The following is a 22,451-nucleotide window of genomic DNA, read 5'->3' as shown; positions in this document are numbered from 1 at the left end:
CTGAGATATGCACCTACCATAGGCCGTGCTCTTTAACATGTATGTACATGAACACGGGTTTGGAAGGAGTACTGCAAGCCCAAAGCCTTGACCCCACTTCAGGGCTAGGTTTCCCATAGCCTGAAAACTTGGGGGAACTAAGAGAGGCTGTGTGCAGCATGTCCATTAGTGATGGTCTTCCCATAAGAGGTGCTCCCTAATGAAGGAAGGCTTTGGAGCAGGAGCATGTCTGGAGGAAGCTAACACCTTTTCAGGAGAGTCTATATTTCCCTTCTGACAAAAAACAAGAGGATTTCACTCCCTGTGAGACCTCTCTGGGCCTCAGTTTCCTCTCTTGTAAAATGAGGGGGTTGGATTACAGGTCCCTCCAGTCAGCTCCAGACCTTTAATCCTGTGATGGACCGTGGTAGCCCATCGCACTTTTGGACATACCTCATAGGGCAGCCAGGTCATATAGTAGGTAGAGGTCAGGAAGACTCAACTTTTCAGAGTTCAAACCTGGCCTCAAACACTTACTAGCTGCATGACCCTGGGCAAATCACTTAAGCCTGTTTGCCTCAGTTTCTTTATCTGTAAAATGAGCTGGAGAAGGACACAGCAGATCACTCCAATATCTTTGCCAAGAAAACCCCAGATGGAGTCGCAGAGAGTTGGTTGGACAGGATTGAAATGACTGAATAACCACAACATGGTTAGGAAGCTTCCCATGACAGCAAGTCTGTACATCCTGCTTCCTGACTTCTGCTCACTGCTGCCAGTTCTGACATCTGGGCTTACCTGCAGCTTGGCAGGCTGCCCGCTCAGGGCACTGAGCAGCATTCTGCAAATGAGCTCAGAACAGCTGCAAAGACCCTTTGGGCAAAGACCCTCTGTGGCTTCTAAGGACAGGGTTGTTGCCTTCCTACTGAATGCTTGCACACCTGGCCCGCCCCCCTCACCTGTTTGCACCAGAATACACATGCGTACCACCTGCATACCCTGCATGTGTGTCCATGCACACACACACCCCAACTGTCTTTGGATCTAGGAAAACATTTTATAAGAGAAATGACTCTCACAGAACTTTGCACACAGCAGGTATTTAATAAACATTGACTCAGATGGTATAAAATACAATCTTTTCCTGTTTTCTTGACTGTAAGGAATAGACTGAACAAATGTCACAAATCCCAGACTCCAACATCAGGTAGATATCTGGAATTTATATGGCACTTTATGTATATTGTTGTTTTATAAAGCCAGACTTGATTTTCATTGGACCCAGGGAACTCTCAGTATAGACTCCCTCCACTGATACAGAATGGCACCCCGTCTGAAACTTATATTCTTACAGTGTTGCAGGGGGGCACTGAGAGGTTAAACTAAGCTCACATAGCTAATGTGTCAGAAGCAGAATTGAACCCAAACCTTCATAGACCAGCCTTCTACTGAATTTGCCATCTCTGTTCATATATAGGATGATGATGATAATAGTGTATAATCTATATTTGTCTAGCACTTTAAAGTAGATTGTTAAGTTCCTTGAGGGCCTTTGTATGCCTGGAGCTTAGCATAATTCCTGGTACACAGTAGGTGCTTAATAAATATTGATTGGCCGACTAACAAAACCATGTTTGAGGTTTATGTTTGAGGCTCACAACTATTTTATACATGAGAAAATGAAGTTCAGAGAGTTTGTGACCTTATGGAGGTCACAGCCAGTAAGTGCCAGAGGTGAAGCTGCAAACCCAGATCTCCCTTTACTCCAAGGCCAGCTTGCTCAGTACTGCCCTACATAGTCTCTTTATTGTTTCCTGGTGGGGGTTTTTGCTTAGTTTTGGCCCAGATTTGTGAATGCATAAATATAGGCAAACTCCCAAACCCTACTGGACGAACCAACCCCCTTGCGTTTGTCCTTTGTTTTATAAGAGGACCGTGGCATCAGGGAAATGATGAGAACTTGAAGCTGACTTTGGTTTGAGGGAGGGAGGGCTGTGCAGGGTCACCAGCCTCCCTATCTCCTCCAGAGCCATTTGGATCCATTCATCAAGATGACTGGAGATGACTCAGGATGCAGTGGGAGACCCTGGCCCTTTTAGCCTTGAATGAGGTGACACCCATTCAGTGAATAGGCCTCTTTAAGAAGTGAATGAAGGGATGGGGCCTTTAATTAGAAAAAAAGAAAAAAGTCAAGCTGGGAGGGAAGACCCTCTGAGAGCAACCTCCCTTAGAGACTCACTGGTGACACTGAGAGGTCAAGTGATTTGTCTTGTGTCTCCAAGGCAGGCTTGAACTCGCATCTTCCTGTTCCCTCCTATCAGTTGAATCTGAAAGCTCCAACCCCCAGCCAGTACAGCCCTGACTCTTCTCCCCGATGCTGCTGGGAGCAGGATCAATATCAATACCACACTTGGTGATATTGACACTGGTTTATCCAGAGGAAGAAGTGTTAAGGGAGGCTGTTTTTACAGAACCACAGGGTTCTGTAAAGGGATTACATACAATTCTTTCCAAGTTCAGCAAATTTGAAGCAAATAGCGTCCTGGTAAATTGGGACTGGCCAGATTGGGTCCCACTCACTTGGCTCCTCTGAGTGCTTTGAGAAGCTTTCCAGACCAGTCAATTATTGTTGTTTTTGAGTAGGCCGTCATTTTTGTGTTCTTTGTCTAAGGTATCTTATCTCCCACCACATCATCTTATCTCCTTGGCGGGGTTTAAGAATTCCAGGCAGACCGACCACAGGCTCTCTGTGATATTTGGGCAATTCAGGCTGTGATAGTCTTGGACCAACATGCTTCCTGTCTGGGGTATTTTCTTCCTGTCTAGGGTATTTTTGTTACAGCTCCCGAGTTTGCAAAATGTTCTTTCCCTGAAAACATGTTCAGGCGGGAAAAATCAATAAACCTCAGAAGACGGAAAAAGTTAATTGGGTTTTGAGATGGGCTATGGTTGGTGAAAAGACAGGGCACTATGAAGCCCACCCCCACCCCACAAATAAGGAGAAAGCCTTCTGGCTTTGCACATAAAACATTGTCTCTGGGGCCCTAAAGAAATCAGAGACTCAGCGAAGTTAAGTGAAATGGGGGCACTATTTCAGCCCCAGAGAAAGAGTATAATGAAGTAAAACCCAAAGCTCAAAATCAGGTTCATCTTTGACATCCTTTGCCCCTCTCCCTTCTTGTTGTCTGTTTTTTTTTTTTAATAGGAGGACATGTGAGAGTGTTTGTATGTAGAGTTTTAAGGTGGTTCATGCAAGGAGCCAGTAAAAATGGAACTTTGTGACCTTAAAAAAATTGCAAAGAAACGGTATTAGAAATGAAAGAAAATTTTAGAAACCCTACATAGAGGTAGTGTGGTATAGTGGGTAGAAAGTCAGCCTCAACACCTGGAAGTTCTTTAAGCCCTGATGCTGACCTGTTTTGACTACATGACCCTGGGAAAGTCACTTACCTTCACATCGCTCTAGTCAGCTATTTAAGACTAACTTGCAGAGAAGGCTCCAACCTCTGTTGGTGGTAGGAGTCTCCTCACCTGAGAGTTCCATCAGTGAAATCACACATCCAGTCCCCACTTTCCCTCTTTTCTGAGATCAGAAGATAGCATGGGACAGAGAAAGGACATAGGATTTGGAGTCCAAAGACTTGGGACTTAATTTCAGCATTGTTACTTACAACCTCGATAACTACAAGTTAATTACATTCTCCGGACCTGGTTTCCCATTTTTCAAATAAAAAGTTCGGTTAGATGACTTCTCAGTTGCAATGCCCTCAGTATTTCTGCACCCTGAAGCAAAGCTCAGATTGCCCTGCCCTGGTTATGACTCTGTGGGGACTTGGGATTCCCTGGCTGTTCAGCACCTGCTTTCTTTGTCCAACACTGAAGACTGTATTTTACTTCCAGACAGAATAGTAACCTCATGAGAGATCTCTCTACTAGAAACGAGTATTCTGGTTAGTCCGATATTTTGTTCACATGATAGTTAGAAAAATAAAGTGTCAGTGAATTAGAAAATACTCTCCTGAAATGATACCTCAATGCCTTGATAGATCCATGACAGTTATCATTGTAAGTATTTCCATCAGTGAATGGCATGAGGGACACTTTGTCCTCACCTACCGGCTGGGTGACCCTGAGCAAATCACTCAACTGCTATCTACCTCAGTTTCCCCCACTATAAAATGGGGAAATAGCACCTCCCTCCCAGAGTTGTTGTGAGGGTCACATGAGATAATATTTGTAAAACACTACCTTAAAGTATTAGATAAATGTTGACTATGGTTATCATTAAAAATAACTAAATTGTTACCAATCCAGACAATTCACCCAATCAGAAATTTAGAACTGGAAGGAAACTTAAAGACCACAGAGTCCAATTCCTTAATTTTACAGATGAGGAAAATGAGTCCTGGCATGTGAAGTCATGCTCATGGTCACATAGTCACTGAGTGACAGAGATGGGTTTGAACTTGGGAGTTTTAAGCTGCTATTGGGAGTTCTTTTTAAGGGCACTAAATTCTTGGTTTTCACATGAAATCATTTGTGAGCAGCTGTCCCTGTCCCTCCCCTCAGTCAGGTAGGACTTCTGGAGACTAAATATCCGGGGGACAAGCAGTAAGAGCAGGACATTTTTTTTGCTAAGACACTAGGGAGCTAGTGCTAATATAGGGGAGTATCATTTTGGAGGCCAGTAGGTTCTCCTTGAGGCAGCTGTAACTAAGCTTGGGCCCCAGGAGACGCAAAGACCCCCCTAAATACCGGCTAGGCTGTTCAGAGAAGCTTTTAGTCTTCTTGTATCACTGGGCCAGACTACTAAAAAGCCTCTGAAATGTCCGGTGCTTCCCAATGCCCCACGATTATCATCTACAAAGATCTTTTTTATTTTTTCTACCTTTCCTCTTTAGTAACAAGAAGAGCCATTTCAGACCCGTCATGGTTGCTGAAGCAGTTTACGTTCATCATCCCAATTGAGCCTCACAACCCTCTAGTTAAATGCTTTATTCCCATTTTACAGATGAGGAAACTGAGACTCAGAGTTTCAGTATCTTAACCTAGGTATTCCTGACTTAGAACCTTAGCATTCCTGACTAAAAGTCACTCTCAGCTACTATACCAGTTCTTCTGTTTTTAATTGTTCTTGGGAGTGGGAGGGTGAGAGTTCATAGAGCAGACCTAGGATTTCATGGACATAGGGAACTCCTGGTGAGGAAATTCCCCACGCTAATGAAGGTGGTTGCCTGCCTCTAACTTGGTAAGACTGGAACCAAGGACTTCCTGACACTGAGGCCAGCTGTTTCTATCCACCACTGTGCAATGCCATAGAGAAGTTCGATTATGCCACGTTTGGACTTCATTTGCACATGCCTGCCCAGAATCCCAGTAGTGAAGCTCTGTAGCTACATCAGCCAAGGTTTTCTGCAGTTGGGTTCTACCTTCCTGAATGGGTCCAGGAACCCCTGGGGTGTGTGTGTGTGTGTGTGTATGTGTGTGTGTGTGTGTGTGGCACGCACACGCACCCAATACGGGAATTAAAATATATGCCTTACTCTTTTTTTTCATTTCTTTTTTTATGAAAATATTTTGTAAAATAATACACAGAAGGAAAAAATCCAGCAGTTTTGCCATTGTTTTTACTGGCACTTACTGTAACTTAACAAATGTTTATTGTATATATACACATAAACATTCACATACAGAGTTCCCCCAAAATCTCAGTGTAGTTTAAGCTTTAATAATTCTGAAACTGCTCTAAGATGCTTCAGCCACCCTGAATATACTCGAAAGATTCTATTCAATGAACATCGTTTTCTTCTTCGTCTTTTGAAATGTTTGTGTCTCTTGGTGATTGCCCAGTTCCTGCTAGGGGCCCATCCTTTGCCCCATAGTATGAGCCCCCCTGTGTAATCTCTGCCACTGCACACCCTTGTACCTGCCAGGATGGAGGGGGGGGGGAAGGGAGGGAAGGCGGGGATGGGGCGGCCAAGGACATGTGAGGTCAGAACACCAAACCTCACTTTGTCGTTCCTGTTTCAGACTCTGGACTGTTGGGCAGACCCTCTCCATCCTTCTGCTTCATGACTTAAGTTTCCTTTTTCCTTCCCTTAGACCCCCTCCCTCCCCTGCCTCTTGGTTGCTCCAGGTTTTCTCATGTGTTTTTCCTTTTTGACTCCCAGGTCCACACGTTCCGAGGACCACACTGGTGTGAATATTGCGCCAACTTCATGTGGGGACTCATCGCCCAGGGAGTCAGATGCTCAGGTAGTGCAGACCTCTGATGGTCCTGTTCTAAAGCCATGAAGCAAAGCTACGTGATGGATGTGTAAATAACCAGGATAAATGATGGGCGGGAGCTTCTCCCAGACTAGGCTCCTTGGGTGTTACAGCACATCTCAGCCCTTAGTAGGGAGCTTTGTCCAGGTGTTCTCAAGGGCAAGAGAGGACGCATTTTATTGACTCGGTTTCTCTTTTCTTTTTTTGTCTCTTTTTTTTTTCGGAGGGCAGTTGGGGTTAAGAGACTTGCCCAAGGTCACATTTTTTTGTGTATGTGTTAAGTGTCTGAGGTCACATTTGAACTCAGGTCCTCCTGACTCCTGGGCTGATGCTCTATTCACTGGGCCACCTAGTCCCCTCTAGATTTCTCTTTTCACTGAATAAACAGGAGGTTTGTAACTCATCCTTCTTCCTTCCCATAATGAATAGGAGCTTTGAAAAATTCATGGAATGCCTGAAGGAATCAAAGACACACCTGTTTCCTTAAACTGTAGCCTTTCTTTTCCTTTCTCAACCCCTCACCCCACCTCCCCACAAAAGGTGGACTTTAAAATATGGCCCGCTCTCCTCTTTTCTGCCATTAAATTGGTAATGGAGTTGAATTCCAAGGCCTCACTCTTGGGAACTGAGGGCTTAAGTGAGCACCATGAAAATGTATGGATTTTTCCTGTTAATGAGGTGTAGTATATCCCACCCCTGACACCTTTGATCTGTCTATAAGATCCTGGGTGAGTCCTCTAACCTCTCAGTACTCCAGGGAAAGGAAAGGGCCAGTATGCTTTAGGGGAGAGGGAGTTCTCTCACCAGGAGTTCCCTTAACCAGTGAAATCACAAATTTGACTATAAAAAAATTAGTTGGTCATTAGAGCAGAACAATCTTTGTTTGACTCTGTGGGGTCTGAATTTAACATGTGAACATAGGACCCTCTCCTTAGGGTAGGACACACAGCTTTCTCTAGAACAAGGGTGTGTTTTTAATAAATATATTTCAACAAGCATGTTATTAAATCACATTGCCCAATAGAGATTGCATGGATTTCTCTGTCCTTCTTTCAGTCAGAGGGGCCACTGATAAATGAAAAGTAGAAGAAAACTGCCACTTGACCCTCATCTCCCCTTACCGAAATAAATAAATAGGTACAGGTGGTTATTATGTATATGTATGTGTATGTATGTATGTATGTATGTATGTATAATATAGTAAGTATACACAATCTATATAGCATATAGTGAATATAGAATATATATAGAATATAGTGAGTATATAGATTATAGTGTAGATATTATATATAGACTATAGTGTAGATATTATATATATATATAGACTCTAGTATATGTAGTCTATATATAGAGGACATAGTAAGAGTGTGTGTGTGTGTGTATATAAAAATTGGCCACTTCTGGAGAGCTTTCCATCCATATAGCACATGGAACTCAATCACTTCCCCTAAGTTCAATATTTTGTCTGCTTCGTATAAAACCTTCTCCTTTTAGAAAACATCAATATTTGAGCGTCTGTAGATAAATAAGGGAAAGGCTTGTGGGAAAGCCATGGAACAATAAAGGGAGTAACCCAATAACAGCAGACCACATTTGGCCAAACAATCCCATCTTATCCCATGAGAACTTCTTTTTGAATGGCTCAAAGCCAACCAACATGCTTTGGGCCCAGTTGGCCAAATTTACTGTCACTAAGTAAATCTCTTCTTTAGCAAAATGGCACAGATGATTCTTTGAACTTTCTCCACTTGTATATAAAATATAAATACATACATAGACATACACACATACATACACATTAACATTGTGTGTGTGTGTGTGTGTGTGTGTGTGTGTGTGTGTGTGTAAAATTTGGGGTGAAGTGGTTTACATAGAGACTTAATTCCTTGGGTGGAGGGGGGGAGAACCAAGGCAGTAAATGAATACATAAGATACCTAAGCCACTTTAAAACACAGCGGGGTGCTCATTAACACACTGTCATGCTTCTACCTATGTGAGCAAAGAGACCTCACATTCAATCCTTGCTACAACCCCATAAGGTCACTAAGACACAGAATCTCACAGTCAGAAGGGACTTCAGGAACCATCTACCCATTGGATCATAGGTTTGGAGCTGGAAGAGGTTGTAAAGGTCATTTAGTCCAACCTTGTCACTTTAGAGAGGGGGAGGCTTTATGATTTGCCCGATGTCACTTGGGGAGTAAAGAAGAGAGTTAGAATTTGAACGAAGAGACTCTTACTCAAAATCCAAAATTCTACCTGAGAAAGACTCTACCATAACACTGAGCAAAGGTCATGAAGTCTCTGTGCCAAGACCTCCAGTGAGCTCACCACCTCCCCAGGCAGCCCCTCCCGCTTTTGGACAGCTCCCATGGTTAGCAAGTTAGGGTTGTTTTTTCTCTGATATTAAGCCAAAATTTGCCTCTTTGCAACTCTGCCTAGTCCACTAACTGCTCCTATTGTCTTCCTGCATGTGAGCTCCCAGGAGGTCCTGACCTCTTTGTAACACACAGCCACAGAAAGCCCTGTTCTCAGACAATAATTATGTAAATAAATGTAATAGCTGACATTTATGTCAGGGTTTAAGGATGGCTGAGCAACGGTATATCCATTACTTCATCTGATCCTCATGGCAACCCTGGGAGACAAGTGATCTTTCCATCCCCTAATCCTACAGATGAGAAAACTAAGGTAAAAAAGAGGTTAAGTGACTTGTCCAGAGTCACACAGCTAGCAAGGAGAAGCAAATCTTCCCAACTCCAAGTTCACCCCTCTCCATGGCACCAAGCTGTGTCCCAGGAGCTCAGTCCTGAAGATATTATTGTCCCTGTCTAAGTGATGAGGAAGCAGGCTGGAAGTGGTGGCCTTGCTTATGGCCACTCCGTTATTGGATGCAAGATTCAAACCCAGAAATCTCCTGGTGCTAATTCTGACACTTTCACCACTACATCCCGCTTCCCATCAGACATCTTAAACTTCTATCAGTGTGACCCCAAAGTGGTCAGGGCCACCTCTGCAAGTAGCAGGCTGCCCCTTAATTGCATATTTGTAAACCAGGAATTCTATACCCTTTTTTTGTAGCATAGACCACTTGGGCAATTGATTGGAGCCTATGGACTTCTGAATCATATTTTTAAAAGCATAAAATGAAATGCAAAGGATTGCAAAGAAAACCAATTCTATTGTTGTATATTTATAAAAATAATTTTGAAAACCAGTTTACATAGCCAAGGTTAAGAAGCCCTGCTTTGATGAAGGTGGTGGCTGGTTGGCAGAGATCATGTCAAGGACATTCTTGGGGCTGAGCTTGGTGGCCACTGAGATCCCTGAGTGTCTAGAGGAATGAAATTAGAAAGCCCCTTAAACAGGGGCTTTTATTAACTTTTGTTAACTTGGGTTAAGCTGATTCTTGCCCTGATCATCCCAGTTCTCATTGGCCTGAATTTCCATCAGTGGATGCCACCTGCTGAGAGGGTTTTCATGGCTTCGGTGAACTCTAATGCCCCCTTTCAGCCGAGGATTCTGATAGGCTCCATAAATAATTACTCTAATTATTCTATTACATGGCACTGTAAGGCACGGAGAGCCCTATGGTGCCCTGGCTAGAGGCCAGTTCTCTTCATTATTGCTAATTTTGCAGGTGTCAAAATAAAGCCTGTATTGTGGGGGGAAATGGAGGTCCCTGGCTAAGCCCCCTGAAAGACCTAGAAACAATGGAGGAGACAGAGTGCAGGCTTTGGGCTACCCTTCCTGTTCACTTCAAGAAGCCTGTGGTAAAAGTTCAACCCATTCTGAGCAGAACCCCAGAGCTGAAAGGGACCTCAGGGGCCATATAGTTCAGCCTCCTCATGTTACAGATGAGGAAACTGAGGCCCATGACGTTTCAGTGATTTGCCCAAAGTCATATGGGTAGTAAGTGCAAGATGAGGTTGTAAACTGTGTTCCCTGCCTCCAAATCTAAGGCCCTTTCCACTCTGCCACTGCCTCCCTAATCAGAAGGACTCTCAGAGGTCATCCAGTCCACCCCCCTTCCAGGGCGCTGGACACCTCTCAAAGGTTCTCAACAAATACTTTGCTTATCTCTGGTCCAGACTAGAGCAAAGGGCAGAGGGAGGGACGCAGAGTGAAGCTATTCAAGTCGCCTATCTGTATTCCCCTATGAATCACCAACAGCCTAACTATGTAGCATATAAGATCCATGAGGGCAGGGACTGTCATACTTTGGCTCCAGCATCTGGCATAGTCCCTGGCCTGTAGTAGTAATGTGTTAATGCTTAATTAACCACTAATAAGTGATTGAGTGATACCTTTGAGAAACACTTTTGAACCATCCTTGGAAGACATTTTTTATTCTCAGGATTTCTGTTATCTGAAGCTGTATGTAATAGAAAAATCAGTGAGCTTGGAGTCCAGGTAATGTGGCTTAAATGCCAGTTTCATTAATAACTAGCATTGGTGCCTCAGGCCAGACACCTGTGTCCTCTGGACGTCAGTTTCCTCATTTCTAAAACATGGGAGACCTGTTTATTCTAGAGCTTGAATGAGATCATGTACATGAAAGTCCTTTGTGACTAGAAAGTGCTATGTTTAAAAGTAAGTTATTACAGCATTGCTGCTATCATTGGTTCATAAATAGGTTAATTACCTTTTCTTGGGGAAAGTTTAGTCAAAATAATAATTTCATATGGAATTAATAGAATAGACTGTGAGCAAATAAGTCTAAGCACCATCCTGGCACATTGAGAATTTGCATAAAAAACGGTTAGCTTCATTGTAGCTTTACCTTTAAGGTTGCCTGGCTACAGAGACACAAAACAGCATCCTTGGCTGGGCCAGGTGTAAGAATGGAAACAATTCTCTCACAAGGAAGTTACGTTCATACAAAATTGTGGCAGTGGAAAAGCTGTGTCTCCCCACTCACCCCCCCAAATAAAATAGTTACCACTAAATGAGGCTCCTCCTTTCACTCATAGAAACCATCATTGAGAGGGTCCATGTGCATAGGGACCCAGCAATTAACCAAGTTGCTCACAGATAATGGAATGTTGTATTTAAGTTTTTCTTCAGGGATTGGGGCAAAGGGTGCAAGTGGTCTGCATTCATATCTCCTTGGCAATGAGCTTCCTGGTTCCCTAGTAGCAAATCCTTGACTTACTAGAGAATGGCTTTGGATAATCCATCAATCAAAAAGTATCTCTTAATCCCCTGCTGCATCCTAGGCATTGGTGATCCAGTGGCTCGAGCATTGGGCTTGAGCTGTGCTGGGCTGTCTAAGATCGGTCACATCCCTGAACTCTGCTGCTTGGGCATTAAGGGCTGACTTGGAGCCCTACACCCACCCAGCCATTTTCTACTTTTCTTCTTTCCATATCACTTGGATTGTTCAGAGAAAACTGATCTTGGGGGCTATATGTTCAGACCTAGACCATGGTACTTTGTGCATTTATGCCTACTAGATGCATGGTTTAGGGCAGATCTCTCTCCCTCTCTCCAAACTGCAGCTTTGTCACCTGCAAAATGGGGGTGTTGGCTTGGGAACAGCAGAAAAAATGACAGTCAGACCCATAGTCTGAGGACCTGAGTTCAAATTCTGGTTCTTCACTTACAAAACATAGGATCTTGGGCAAGTAACTTAACCTCCTTGGAATTCAGTTTCCTCTTCTGTAAAATGAGAGGTGCTGAACTACTGGCCTCCAAGGTTTCTTCCATCTCCAATAGTCCCTTCCAGCTTTAATTATAATCAATAAATATGTTATTAAGTGTATGTATCACCAGCTTGTGCAGGGAGTACGAAGATAGGAAATAACTCTACTCCCTCAATGAAGGCTGTATTTATACTTGGGGGGTTGTGAGGCAGGGAACAGCATTGTGTGTTTACATACATACAAAGTAATTTCATGAGGGAAACAGAGCTAACAGCTTGGGAGACTCCTCTGGGTGGTGGCTTTGAAGGGAACTGAGGATTCCATGGTCTTGTCTACGTATTCACCCAGGCTCATTTCTGGAGCCATCAGAATGAGGTATAGCTGATGTCCTGGGCTGGAACCCTAACAGACAGGTCAACAATGCTGGTCAGAACCTTGGAGCAATCTGGGGAGGCCGTAGGACTTTCACACCACTAACTCTGGGAACGTTCACAATCATTGTGAGCATCTTGACCCTTCAGAAGAATCTGCTTCAGACCTCATGTGACAGAAAACAAATGAGCCACCAAGAGCTCAGGGCATGCTTCAAGAAGGTCAAGAACTTACAAAATCCTCCCTTCTCTTTTTTTCAGACTGTGGTCTGAATGTCCACAAGCAATGCTCAAAGCACGTTCCCAATGACTGTCAGCCGGACCTCAAGCGCATCAAGAAAGTGTACTGCTGTGATCTCACCACGCTCGTGAAGGCCCACAACACCCAGAGGCCCATGGTGGTGGACATGTGCATTCGGGAGATCGAGGGCAGAGGTTTGGGAAGACCTGCTTGTTCTAAAGTAGCTGTTTTTTGGTGTTCAGGCTTTGAGGGGCCCTGCCCAGCACTGCTGAAGGAATTCTTTGAAGTTTGCTTTGTGGCCAGAATCAACAGATTCCCTAACACACACACACACACATGCGCAAGCACACACATGTGCACACAGATATACACACCATGCACACATGCAAGCACACAGATACACACATACACACACACACACCCCGAAGGTGTTATAATAGATAGAATACTGTGGGGTGGGGTCAAGAAGACCAGGATTAAAATCCAATAGCTGTCCAAGGAGAAATGACACGAGAAAAGTTTTCACCTACAATTGGCTGGTCCTGGAAGGTGCTCCAAAGAGTTAGAGCAGGCACTTACTTCTACTACTACTACCAGCTCTTCCTTCTGGTGGTAAAATCCTTTCCAAAATACTTAACAGCGGGTGTTCATAGACAAGTCACTCGCTGCCTCTCTGGGCCCTAGATGCAAATTCCCCAAGGATTTGGTGGAGGGAGTTCCCACACTGGAGATTCCCACATGGTGACTAACTTACCAATATTACTGTCATTTCTTGTTCAAGGTTATTGTTTTCAGGGAGAAGACTGAAATTCAGTTTCCTGTGTTTTCCTTTTTCAGGTTTAAAGTCAGAAGGCCTCTATAGAGTCTCAGGCTTCACTGAGCACATCGAAGACGTCAAGATGGCTTTTGACAGAGGTATACTTGAGAATTCCCTCCTGCCTTGTTTGGGCATCAGGCACCCTCCTAGTGAACAGGTTTGACAGTCAGCTTCATTTGGAGGCAGCATCTTTGTTTCCATTAATGAGTGCACTGGAAAGGCGGGGGGGTGAGACCCAGTGTGCCAGCCAGTCAGAATGCCCAGCGCTGAACCACCCAGATTGACGAGCATTCGTAGAGGCCATCAGGATGCTCTGGGAGGGGAGCTCCAAGGTAAAGGGGAAGCAAGGAAGAGTGAGAAGTGCTTAGAGCCCTAGAGCTGGAGTCAGAAAGATCTGAGCTCAAATCTTCTCTCTGACACTCAATAGCAGTGTATGCCTTGAGCAAGTCACTTGGCCCTATGTGCTTCTGTTTCCTCTTCTATAAAACGAAAGGGCCCCTAAGGACCCTTCCAGCTCATCCTGAGAATGCAGGCTCATATTTGGCCATCTTACTCAGACTGAGTCCAGAGTACTCTGAAGCCCCCTTTTCACCCTCTTCTTGAAATCGCTTTTTCTTTTATTTTTCTCTCATTTTACTTTGAAGAGCTTATCGTGGCAGATGAGCTTGTGATGGTGCAAAAGGGGCAAGGATTTTTTTTTTGTCCCTTTCCTATATGAGTTTCATATAGGAACTTCCAGTGCAGAAAGTTCCTGCACCTCTGCAGATCACCAACTCCTCAGTAACTTAGTCTCAAAGACTTGTGTGTGCACCCTGTCATTATGTGTTATACGCAGTACTTGAAAGCAGGTCTTCTGACTCCAAGGCAGGATCTGTGCTACACCGGCCTCTCCTCAAGTTGAAGAGGAGCAGACAGTGGGGTCCAATAATGACTTGAGATGTTTGGCTTGCTAAGCATTTTCTCCAGTAGCTATTTGTGCTGACCTTTCTTCTCTGAAGTTCCTAAGTTTAAAGGAGATGCTGGGGGTTTGTCAGTGACACCTACATCTTTTGTCAAAAAGGAATGAATCTTTGCTACTTAAATTGTACTGGTCAATGATCATGTCTGGAATGGACTCCCATCCCACCAGCCATGTCTGGGATGGATTCTCATCTCACTGGCCACATCTGGAATGGATTCCTGTCCCAACCCCCATGTCCGGGATGGATTCTCATCTCACTGGCCCCATCTAGAATGGATTCCTGTCCCAACCCCCATGTCTGGAATGGATTCTCATCCCAAGGGTCATATCTGGAACAGATTCCCATTCCAATCTACTTTGGATTTAACTCCACCATATTTACTCTGTATCTAATCTGTATACATTTACCTATGGACCTGCTGGCTCTCCCTATAGAATGGAAGGTCTTTAAAGGTAGGAAATATACCATCAGTGTTTTATATCCTCAGTGCCTGGAACACAGTAGCCTGGAACCCGCAGGACTCCCCCAAGTGTGAGCTGCATCTCCTTGTCTTTGGATTCATCTTATTCTACCTCTTTACCTACCAGTGTCAACTTAATTCAGTGAATGTTTAGTAACTGCCTATTATGTGCAAAATCATTATTGTGGGTACTGAGGACATGATGAGGAATGAAAAGAAAAAAATAATCCCTGTCCTCAGGGAGCTTATATTCTCCTGGTGTAATATTCCTGGCATTCTAGGACTGACAGGTAGTTAGTCAAAACCTGAGATGGAAATATTTGTTATTGGGTTTTTCCCTCTTTCCACTTCCTCCTTCTTCCTCTTTCTTTTCTATTTCCCTCCCTCCTTTCCTCTCTCCTTTCCCCTCCTCTTTCCTTTTCCTTTATCTCCCCTTCTTTCTTTTCCCCTCCCTTCTTCCTCTTCCTCCTCCTTTTCTTTCCCCTCCTTTTTCCCTTTTGTCTCTTCCTTTTCCTCCCTCTTCTTCCTTTCCCTCACTACTCTCCCTTCTTCTCCTTCCTTTACTTTTCCCTCCTCTTGCTTCCTTCTTGCTTTATTTCTGCTTTGAAGTACCCATGGAGAAATGGAGGCACTAGTTAATAATGAATGTCTTGGCTCTCTCCTAGATGGTGAGAAGGCAGATATCTCTGCCCACATATATCCAGACATCAACATCATCACAGGGGCACTGAAACTGTACTTCCGAGACTTGCCGATTCCTGTCATCACCTATGATACCTATGCCAAGTTTATAGATGCAGCTAGTAAGTATGAAACCCTCTGCTAGAAGCCATCCTGCTTTTGTTTAGGCAAAGAGCTTTTAAGTACAAGAAAATTACAAATTTGGACACCAAAACCAAGGGATGAGAAATGACTGTCTTTGCCACACTTTCCATTTGGTTCCCATTGCCACTGGCTCTTCATGACTGTCACCATCCATAATAAGAGCTGATATTTCTATGACTTCAAAGGCTGGCAGAGTCCTTCACCATGATGATGACAGTTGAGCCTCGCAAGGACCCTGTGAGAAAGTTGCTAGAAGTGGTGTTATCTTCCCCTTTTATAGAAAATAGAGTGGAGGCTCAGAGCAGCTCAGTTACCTTCCCACTATTAAGTATGTGAGGTGAAATTTGAACCCAGGTCTATCTGACTTCAAATCCAGCACCTTTCCTATGCCTCCTCCTGGATTGTGCATTTAAGGAGTTGCTGGGGCATTGAGCCTTCTTCCAGTAGGCTTGGCTGTGGTTGAGCAGCAGGGATTTCTACCCCTGGGAATAGGTCCTTCCCTCTCTCTTCCTCATGCCAGTCTAATGCCAGTGTGCCTCTATCATGAGCATGTATAAGGGTGGTGGGAAGCCCTGGGTGGGAAGGGTTCAGAATTCCTGGTTGCCCTACCTACCCAGGTTTTCAGCACTACTGTGGGCACCTAAGTGGCACAAAGTTCTGGACCTGGAGTCAGCAAGACCTTCATTCAAACCATCCTTAGACACTTACTAGCTATGTGACCCTTAGGCAAGTCATTTCATCTCACTTGTGTCAGTTTTCTTGTCTGCAGAATGAGGATATTAATAGCATTTACCTTCCAGGATTGTTGTGAGGATCAAATGAGATAATAATTATACAGCACTAGGTAGTGTAGTGGATAAAATGCCAAACCTGGAGTCAGGAAGACTCATCTTTCTGAGTTCAAATCTGGCCTCAGACACTTACCAGCTGTGTGACCCTGGGAAAGTCACTTTACCCTGTTTGCCTCAGTTTCCAAATCTGTAAAATAAGCTGGAGAGGAAATGGCAAACCACCTCAGCATCTTTGCCAAGAAAATCCCAAATGGGGTCGCAGAGTTAGACATGACTGAATAATAACAACAGCCATCATTGTGCCTGTCACACAGTAGACACTATATGAATGTTAGTTATTGTTGTTGTTAGTAGAAAGAGAGCTGGATTTGGAGTCACAAGATCTGGGTTCAGATCTTAGTTCTGGTATTTACCATGTCTGGGACCTTTAGAAAGTCAAGTCACCTCTGTGGGTTTCAGTCCCTCCAAATGAAATTAGATTAGACATTTCCTCATTTCCCTTCTACCTCTAAACCCTATTGCCCTACCCTGAGATTTCACCCACCTCCTGATCAGCCTAAGGATTGTTGCTTTATTCAGGGAACTGAGAAAGCCAGCACCTGCCACCTCTTTAAATAGCTTTTAGCCTCAGTGGCAGAGCACCCTTCCTCGTCAAAGCTTGTTGGTATTACATCTGCTCCACTGAACAGCAAAAATCAAATTGCTGCCTATTCTTGTTTTGGAATTTGAGCCCCCTTCAGGTCTCCCATGAAATTCAGTTGAATCTAATCCATTAAACTTTAGCATCTTTCAATGCACAGCTTAGATGCCACCAACTATAAGACTTTTCCCTTTCTCCTCTGTTATTAGCATTATCTCCCTCTTGAAAGCATTTAGTATTTGCTTCTCTGTATATAGGTGGTATTCTCCCCTCCCTGCCCCTTCTCCAGTTCAATTTAAGCTACTCGGGGACAGGGCCTTCTAATAAACAGTTTTCTACCAGTGGTGTGAGAAAGGTCTTTTCCTCCCAATAGACGAGCCTGAATGTCTTTTTCTAGAAGCATTCAGGTTTTAACTTCCCCTGGCTATACCCTCCTCCAACTGCTATCTTTGACAAGTCTGTGGTTGGCATTAGAGGGTCCCCTGACTATCCTTTAGCTGTCAATTAATGGGTGCCCCACTTCCAAGTCTTCCCCACCTTGTGGCTCAGACAAGAACGTGACAGTCAATATAGAGCTGCCCAGTCCCCTGTCCCACCAGAAGGAAGGGCTGGGGCACACTTACAGTAGAAGTAGGTGCCTGCTCTAGCCCTTTGGGATGCTTTCCAGGACCGGCCAATTGTAGGTGAAAACTCTTCTCATGTCATTTCTCCTTGGACAGCTATCGGACTTTATTTCAAAACAGAAAGTTTTTGTTTCTTAAAAATGGCAGTCACACCAGCAGAGTGTCTTCACCTCCTTCATATAGCCTGCTCCTGTGTGCTGACATTCACCTTGTCTGATTCCACAGAAATCTCCAATCCAGACGAGAGGTTAGAGGCCGTTCATGAAGTCTTAATGTTGCTGCCCCCTGCCCATTATGAGACTCTCAGATACCTAATGATTCATCTCAAGAAGTAAGTGGATGCCTCATGGACCTAGTGGCTTCTGCCATGCTTGGGCAAGGGGAGGGGTGGCATTGGTTACACCTAGGATATTTTATACCACTCAGAAGATGGATAGACAGCTTCAAGTAAAACAGCCCCCCTGGATCTTTCCCCAGCTCATCCACATGCCTGCCTCCTTTTCTGGACCATGCTCTTTTTTGCTCATTTCCCTTCTTCCTTTTCAACCTCTCCTGTCTCCCCTTCTGCCCTGCTGCAGGTCTGCACCCTGTCATGGCTCACCCATATACTTTTCTCTTGTCTCTCTATACCTCTGGTGTGTGAAAGTGGGAGCCCTGAAATTAGACTAGACATTTCCTCATGTCCCTTCCACCTCTAAACCCTATTGCTCTACCCTGAGATTTCACTGGGATCAGAGGCTGGCCACAGTGGGCAGTCTATTCCAAACTTGTCTCCCTCTATTTCCAATCTCTTACTATTTGTCTCTGTAGGACACGGGTTCTTTAAACTATTGGAGAAGGGCAACATTATTGTTGAGGCAATAAAATTGATCCAAGAAGATAGGGCATCAGACCCAAAAAGAGGACGCCAAGATAGCAAGCCATAATGCTTCATGCGCCTTGTGAATCATGGAAATGGAGTGGTGCCACAGTGCAGGGGGTAGCATGATAACCTGGGAGTCAGGAAGACCTCCACTCAAACCCCAGAGTAGACCCTGGGACCCCTCTAGCCTCTCATTGCCTGTAAAATGCAAGAGCTGGAGCCAGCAGCCTCCAAAGTGTCTTTCAAGCTCAAAATCCATGACTCTCGACCTCCTAATTCAGGGTGGTCAGTGATGGGAGAAGTGCCCTTAGCACCTCCCAAAGGAGATGCACATTTCTGATGCCCACTAGCTAATCTGTTTCATTTTAAGCCCCAAGGAATGCTTCACTTACCTAATTAGCAGATTGCAGCTTGTCAGCTCCATCTTGAAGTCAGCTGGGTCTTTGATCAAGGTCTCATAGTCAGGACTAATAGTGATGTGTTCACAGCCGTGGAAGCTTCTTAAACTTGCCTTTTTGGGGGGTATGGGGGAGTGGAGGGGTATGGATAGCGTTCACTATATGTGTATGATTGAATATCGCTAGATTAGGTGAACATGTTAAGTTTCAGCACCTGAATAAATGAACAGCTGGACCCTAAAAAATTTCAGTGGGATCAGCAATGAGTTTGGGCTCAAAGGGCCTGGGTTCAAATCCTGGTTTGGCACCTTGCTCCTTTTGTGACTTTAGACAAATCAGTTGTCAGCTCTCAGGGCCTACCTTTCTTCATCTGTGACTCTCAGTGGCTCCTAAGGCCTCTTCTTGTTCTCAGTGTGGGATCCCATGATCCTGGGCTCCCCTCACTGCCCTCTACTTTTGATCTGGAAGGATCTCCTTTTCTTAATCTCTCAGATTTTTTTGATTGAAAGATTATCGTGTTGAGCCAACTTCCAAGATTGAGCAAATCCCTTAGGATGATGGTCTCAGGTGCAGAAAATGAAATAGGGAAGAATGCTGGATGGGGGTGGGGGAGCAGGGTTATTATTATATTATAATAAAACTTGAGTGTGTTTAAATTACATCATGTTCTCCTGGGGAGTCTGCCTTGTTCCAAATGTATGATCTAGAGAGAAAGCGTGGCATCCTGGCCTGGCATTCAGGGTGTCCTGTTTGGGTGGGCCAGGGATTGAGGAGGAGAAAATGAGCATTAGTCATTGAGGGGGGATGGGGAAAGGCCTGCTGTCCAACAGAGAGATTAGACAAATCCCCATGGGCACCTTATTTTAGATTAGCTAGAAACCTGGAGTCTCAAAGTCCTCTTTGTCCAACTGACTCCCTCTGGGACCAAAGATAAGTCACTTACATTTCTTTTTCCTTGATTTCCCCACATAAATAGACTTTATGCTTTTTCTGTTTGTTTTGAAATCACTTAAATGTCTCTTTCCTTGATTTTCCCACCTGTAAAATGGGCTTTCTGCTTTTTCTGTTTGTCTTAAGACAGTTGAAGGAAGGAGGAGTGGTGAATATGAGCCCCTTAAGAGCAGGGCTTCTTTTTAAATTTTTGGCTTTCCTTCCCCAGCACCTAACCTAGTGCTAGGTACATAGTAAGTGTTCAATAAATGCACTGTCTCAGAACAAGAGTGCTGCAGCGCCCAAGCACTGAGCAGTTAGTACTTGCCAAGGGTCACACATTGGCTGGACTGGAACCCAGGCCTTCTTGGCTTCAGGACCAAGTCTCCCCCAGTAACTGCTGCCTTTATTTTTGCTCTTTGGGAAGGTAACGGAGTGGGGCTGGTGTCTTTCAGAGTCACACTGAATGAGAAGGAGAACTTCATGAATGCCGAGAACCTGGGGATCGTGTTTGGCCCCACCCTGATGAGGCCCCCCGAGGAGAGCACCCTCGCCACCCTCAACGACATGCGGTACCAGAAGCTCATTGTGCAGATCTTAATAGAGAACGAAGACGTTTTGTTCTAAGCCAGCGGGGAAGCGGGCTGCGTGGCCTCGGCCCGGCCTCAGCTAATAAGGCTAAAGGAATGAAAACATTTCTGATTTTGCCTGGCTTTGCTTTTTAAACAAAGAAAAGGAGTCCCTGGCCCGCTGTGGAATGCTCCTGTCTCATGGATATGTACCTCTCTCCTGGAAAGAATGAGGGGGAGGGAAAGAAAACCCTTTGCCTTGTGTGTCTAGCCTGACTGCTTGTGTATATTTGTTCTGAGGAATAGCACTGGATTGTTGTTTCTTTAACTTATTACAAGAACACAGACCTTTCCAACAGCGGTGTTTTGGGGCATGCAAGTGGCCCCTTCCTTGGGGGCAGCTTCTCAAGATATTTCCCACCTGCTAAAAAGACAATTCTCTAAGTCGAATGTTGGACAGAACCTATATTATAAAATTTATTTTTTATGTTAATGAACAGCAAGAATGGTATTTTATTTTAGCAAAACAGAACTCAACGAATTTATTATTGCCCTTCAGTAGGCCCTACCCTGAGTTCTTGCAGGATCCCGTGAAAATCTGGACCACTCCTACAGTATTCTCTTGGCATGCCTCCAGTAGAGCCAGAGCTCTCCGAGGCAATGCCAAGTGTTACGCACAGCCCAGCTTTTGGAGCTTCTGCGTAAACACCAGCATCCTGTTGTATAGCACAAGCAGGCGCTTTCAACCTTCTCCCATAAAACCGGCATCGGTTCCCAAAGGCTGAGTTTGAAGGATGGCCTTCCATTCCCCCATTGGATCTTCCAGTGCGGGTCACTTGGAAGGAAAGGGAGTGGGGACTGGGCAACACTGGTTATAGTTTGGCCAAAGGCACAAGTGAACATTTGGCTTCTTTCTTCTTCTTGGGAGAGCTTTGAAAATGAACTTCTTTAAGGCAAAGGTAGCTCTTTGTCTTGGTGCACACATGAAGGTTAAGCTTCAGAAAAAAGGAACATTTCTGTTGAATGTGTTTTCCATTCCAACCCAACAGCATTTATTTATGAATAAAGTGCCTTTGATGTACAAGGCACTGTGCTGGGCCTGGGGATATAGAAAGAGCGAACACAAACCCATCTTTACCTGCAAGGGTGCTCCCTCTGGGCATAGGACAAGGAAGCCAACTGGCTGCTTTCTTCAGGGGGAGTTGGTAAATTTCGTCCTCCCCCATGGGGTCTGCTAATCCTCCCAGAAGCTGATCTGTAGTTGATTATTTAATCTCATCCTATGACAGTCTCTGTTTTCTTTCTGTTCATCTGTTTTCTTAATATGCCTCTTTGCACCTCAATTCCCACCCAGACAAAACCTTACAAATATACTCAAATCACCACTCTCCCAGATTGTCATTGGCTTAGGTTTTTCATCTTTTCCTCTGATTAGCTGAATCATGTGATTTTAATCCCTCACTGTTCTCTGAATGATCTCAAAAAGCAAAATTGATTATTGATATTCCATTGTGTGCAAAGTGAAGCAGAGAGAGGCAGAGGAGGAGGAAGAGGGTATTCTTGGGTCCTCTAAAAGAGGGAGGAGTCACAAGGGCTGTGGGCTTGGGCAGCACGATTGCACAGTATGTGTGTGTGTGTGGGTGTGGGTGGGTGGGTGTTTGGGGGTGGCATTTCCACTCTTGGACTTCCCCATGACTGTCCAACTTTGTTGTAGCGTGTGTAATTCTTGATACTGTCATAAAAAAAATTATCTGGAAATGGTTTTATTTTGTGAAGTGAATCTGCTTTGTAATTTATGAGAGTGTAAATGGAAGGAAAAACATTAAATGTATTGAGAGTTCTGGTGCCTGTTGTGTTGGTGAAAGAAAACATGCATGTGGCTCTTAAGGAAAGCGCTGGCGAAATGTTTTGGGTTCAGAAAGATGGCGGGTTTTGTGTGGTCCTACAGATGTGAAGAAAAAAACAGTTGTTCAGACACAGCCTGGGGTTCTCCTGGCTTGGAAGTTAGGTCTTAAATTCTAATATTTAACCCTGTCTTTACCTGGCCTTCATCCTCTAAACCCTGCAACC

General features: G+C 44.5%; 1 protein-coding gene across 1 annotated transcript in view; it reads left to right on the top strand.

Annotated features, from left to right (window-relative positions):
* Positions 1 to 22,221, top strand: part of CHN2 (chimerin 2) — a 286,149-nt gene extending 263,928 nt beyond the window's left edge. The window contains exons 8-13 of the mRNA XM_069088634.1: positions 6,150 to 6,234; positions 12,525 to 12,698; positions 13,342 to 13,419; positions 15,409 to 15,546; positions 17,848 to 17,953; positions 20,268 to 22,221. Of these exons, the coding sequence (XP_068944735.1) occupies positions 6,150 to 6,234; positions 12,525 to 12,698; positions 13,342 to 13,419; positions 15,409 to 15,546; positions 17,848 to 17,953; positions 20,268 to 20,439 (753 nt within the window). The 3' untranslated portion in view covers positions 20,440 to 22,221. The remainder of the gene's footprint in view (positions 1 to 6,149; positions 6,235 to 12,524; positions 12,699 to 13,341; positions 13,420 to 15,408; positions 15,547 to 17,847; positions 17,954 to 20,267) is intronic.
* The last annotated feature ends 230 nt before the right edge of the window (positions 22,222 to 22,451 follow it).

This window comes from Petaurus breviceps, unplaced genomic scaffold (genome assembly GCF_028583685.1).
Source record: "Petaurus breviceps papuanus isolate PSGF00001 unplaced genomic scaffold, PetGlider_PUasm1.0 185, whole genome shotgun sequence".
NCBI lineage: Eukaryota > Metazoa > Chordata > Mammalia > Diprotodontia > Petauridae > Petaurus > Petaurus breviceps.
The sequence above is the reverse complement of the archived record's forward strand: the minus strand, read 5'-3'. Positions and strand labels throughout refer to the sequence as shown.